The 3,596-nt window shown below is 38.6% G+C and overlaps 1 protein-coding gene across 1 annotated transcript; it reads right to left on the bottom strand.

Moving 5' to 3' along the window:
• Positions 1-286: 286 nt before the first annotated feature.
• On the bottom strand, positions 287-1,639 carry LOC123988610. Its single transcript, XM_046289296.1, has 2 exons — positions 1,614-1,639; positions 287-1,532 (listed from the first exon to the last, which is right to left on the bottom strand). Exons 1-2 carry the CDS (start codon positions 1,637-1,639, stop codon positions 287-289), a joined length of 1,272 nt encoding a protein of 423 aa, XP_046145252.1.
• Between the last annotated feature and the right edge of the window lie 1,957 nt (positions 1,640-3,596).

Genomic DNA, 3,596 nt, shown 5'->3' with positions numbered 1-3,596 from the left:
GGTGGAACAATAGTACGGTGGAGTAGACAGAATATGTGAATAAAAAACTGCGCGTTTGCAAACGTACAATCTGTATATATGTGTTTAATACTTCTAAACAAATGTTGATATGTACAGTATATATACATAATATTTACATATTTACAAAATTCAATTATTACATGGCTGGTGGGTAAAGGGGAAAAGGTACAGCCCCATTAATGGAGCAGTAGGGCCATGAAGTATTACGCCTTCCCCCTTACCTATATACTACTAAATACTATAACTTATACATTATATACAATATTTATACGTTGCTGTCAATATCGCTGTTAATATCGCTGTCGGATTCGGATGGGTGCTCCCACTCCTCACCTTCATCCAAAATTGTATCTGTAATATTGTCCAGTTGACGTACTCTATCCTCCTCCTTTATCGTATGGCGAATAAAATTCTGCCACGACTCGGCCGAAACATTTTCGATGGCTTCATGTAATAGTGTTTGGACGTCAGATAGTTTGTAAGTAGTATTTCGCGCTCTCACGTAATCTTTAACGCTTGCCCATGCTAACTCAATGGGGTTTAGTTCACAATGGTAAGGGGGAAGGCGTAATACTTCATGGCCATGTAGTTTGGCATATTCATCAATAACATAATTATTTTCCCGCTTATATTTGCGCATGAGATCTAACAATTGTGCCTTTACATAATGGGGCTGTACCGTTTCCCCCTTACCCACCAGCCATGAAATGATATCGTTTTTCTTCCAACTCATATTGGGGTATTTTTCAACTTTAACGCTGTGGTAGGGAGCATTGTCCATTACAATAACTGCCCCATCTCGTAGCATGGGCATCAAAGTTATAAACCAATCGAAAAATGTATCGCCGTTCATCTCGTCGTGGTAGTCAGCAGTATTTTTTTTCGACTCGAAATATAGGAGGCCTTCGGGTACAAACCCATCTGTCGACCCGATGTGGGCTACTATTAGCCTCTTCCCTTTGTTGGCCGGTGGCGGGATACCTGTTGTGAGACCCCTCTCAGCTGCGTTTTTGGGGCTGGTGACGGATGTATCCACCCATAGTTTGCGCCTGACATCACCCGCATTTACCCAGGTCTCATCCAGGTAGTAAATGGGTCGTCCTTCAGAGCGATAGTTATCAATTGCATATACGTATTCTTGGCGCCACGACACGATGTATTCCTTATCAATCATGGCGCTATTGCGCCCACGAACAATATATTTGAATTCCATCCGTTTCAACTTCCGGGATAGGGACGAGTATGTGAAGGGTGGTAAATTCGCGTTCTCATTTACGCGAGTTAAAATTTTCCTCACGTTCGGAATTTCCTTATTCAACCAGAATTCGTGCACCTTCCTGCGTATCGCAAGAATATCGCTCTCCGACGTTTTTTCCAAGACGTTGCACCGTATTTTTCTTTTGTTGGGCGAGCTCACATCTCCCGTGGCTTTAAACTCGGCGATAGTTTTTGAAATTGTAAGTTCTCCAATTCCAAGCTTTTGTGAAATTAATTTCACCAGGGGCCTATACCTGTAAGGGTGGCAGAAAGAAAAAAATTATTACGCTGGATTTTGGGTATTTATGTCTATGCCTACCAATAATTTTACTTACCTCAATTCTGGGTCTTCCATCTTCATATTCTTATATAAATTTATTATCATCATTCGTTGGCCAGATCCAACGAACTACAAAAAGAACAGTTCTGTACACGTGACTAAACCACACATATTATATACAGGGTGGCCCACATAACTATTAACAGCTCAATATCTCGAAAACTATGACATCGATTTTAAAGTTCTTGGTCTCAAATTGCATGGATCTGAGGGCCTTTCTAACTACATAAACATGAAGTGGCCCACCCTTCTTCTTTAATGGGGGGCGGGGGTACCTTTATAATTTTAAATGGAACCCCCTATAAAACGTTACATATTTAGATTCTACAGGAAAAAACAAGTAAATTTTGTCTGAAACATTTTTTGTCAGATATTTCCATGATGAGATTATAACAGTTTGAAGTTTCGACTTGTAGGTATTTCCTTGTAGGTACAATTCTTGAGTTTGACTCAGTTATCCATGAAAACGTTCTCATCGTCAGTACGATGATTTAAATAACATTTTTCGCATGATGCGGTGCCACGTAAAGTTGGCACCTCATATTTTCAAAATGCTATTTTTTCAGGTATTTCGCCGGAACTATTTCTGAAACCTATCAGGAACTATAGAACTATTGCGGGTGCAAATAGAACTGTTGCCAAAAGTTTTGTTTTTTGAAAATGAGGCGCTAATTTCACAGACGCAATTCAGTAACGCTATTTCCGAGCGCTTCAAGTAAGTACCTACAAGTCGAAATTTCAAACTGTTATAATCTCATCATGGAAATATCTGACAAAAAATGTTTCAAACAAAATTTACTTGTTTTTTCCTGTAGAATCTAAATATGTAACTTTTTATAAGGGGTTCCATTTAAAATTATAAAGGTACCCCCGCCCCCCATTAAAGAAGAAGGGGAGGCAAATTCATGTTTATGTAGTTAGAAAGGCCCTTCAGATCCATGCAATTTAAGACCAAGAACTTTAAAATCGATGTCGTAGTTTTCGAGATATTGAGCTGTTAAGAGTTATGTGGGCCACCCTGTATATTGTAGGATGTAAGTTGAGAATGTTTGGGCCGAGCGATAGTTGGAGTGACCGAAGTGTGAACGAAGAGTGTTTGGACCGTTTGACAGTTGGATCGAGTGAAGTGTGAAGAAAGAGTGTTTAGACCGAGTGACAGTTTCTACGAATCGAGATGCGTAAGGAGGTATGAAAGACGGGAGCGAAGCGAAATCAGGGCTTTTGCTTTTCTCTCCCCTGTAAGAGCAAATGTGAAGGAGTAAAATAAAGAAATAGGACATAGCAAAATAAAGCACTACTTATATAATATCCCCTACAATATTCATAACGCGAGCTTACCTTTCCCGAAGGATTTCTCCTTGGTGGAGACTCGGTAGACGGGCCAGCAACTCCCTCCATTTCACACACGTTTTTACGAATAAACCCAATACAATAAAATAATAAATATGAAATATAAAAGAAACCCAATACGATTAAATAAGAAATATAAAATATAAAATAAACCCAATACAATAAAATAAGAAATATGAAATATAAAAGAAACACAATATAATAAAATAAGAAATATAAAAGAAACACAATACAATAAAATAAGAAATATGAAATATAAAAGACACACAATATAATAAAATAAGAAATATAAAAGAAACACAATACAATAAAAACGAAATATGAAATATAAAATATAGGACAAAATATACTGTTGCTACCCGTTACACACTCCAAATGATGCGCTGTCGCGTAGATGCACCGCGTGGAGGCGCCTCAGCGACGCTGTGCACAAGCGTATGGGAGTGGGAGTATGACCAATCAGGGCGAAGATGCGCACGAAAGAACGAAAACTGGTCGTTTCGCAGTTATGCTCTCTCGTGAAAACAAGTGTAACTCTTTTGCTGTTAGACAACATGCGAGTGGTACTTTCGTACAAGAAATTCCACAGGACGCATCTGAATTTTACTTGCATATTATAAATAGTTAT

The sequence above is a fragment of the Osmia bicornis genome, chromosome 16, assembly GCF_907164935.1.
Source record: "Osmia bicornis bicornis chromosome 16, iOsmBic2.1, whole genome shotgun sequence".
Taxonomy (NCBI): domain Eukaryota; kingdom Metazoa; phylum Arthropoda; class Insecta; order Hymenoptera; family Megachilidae; genus Osmia; species Osmia bicornis.
Note: the sequence above shows the minus strand (reverse complement) of the source record. Positions and strands in the feature narration are given on the sequence as shown.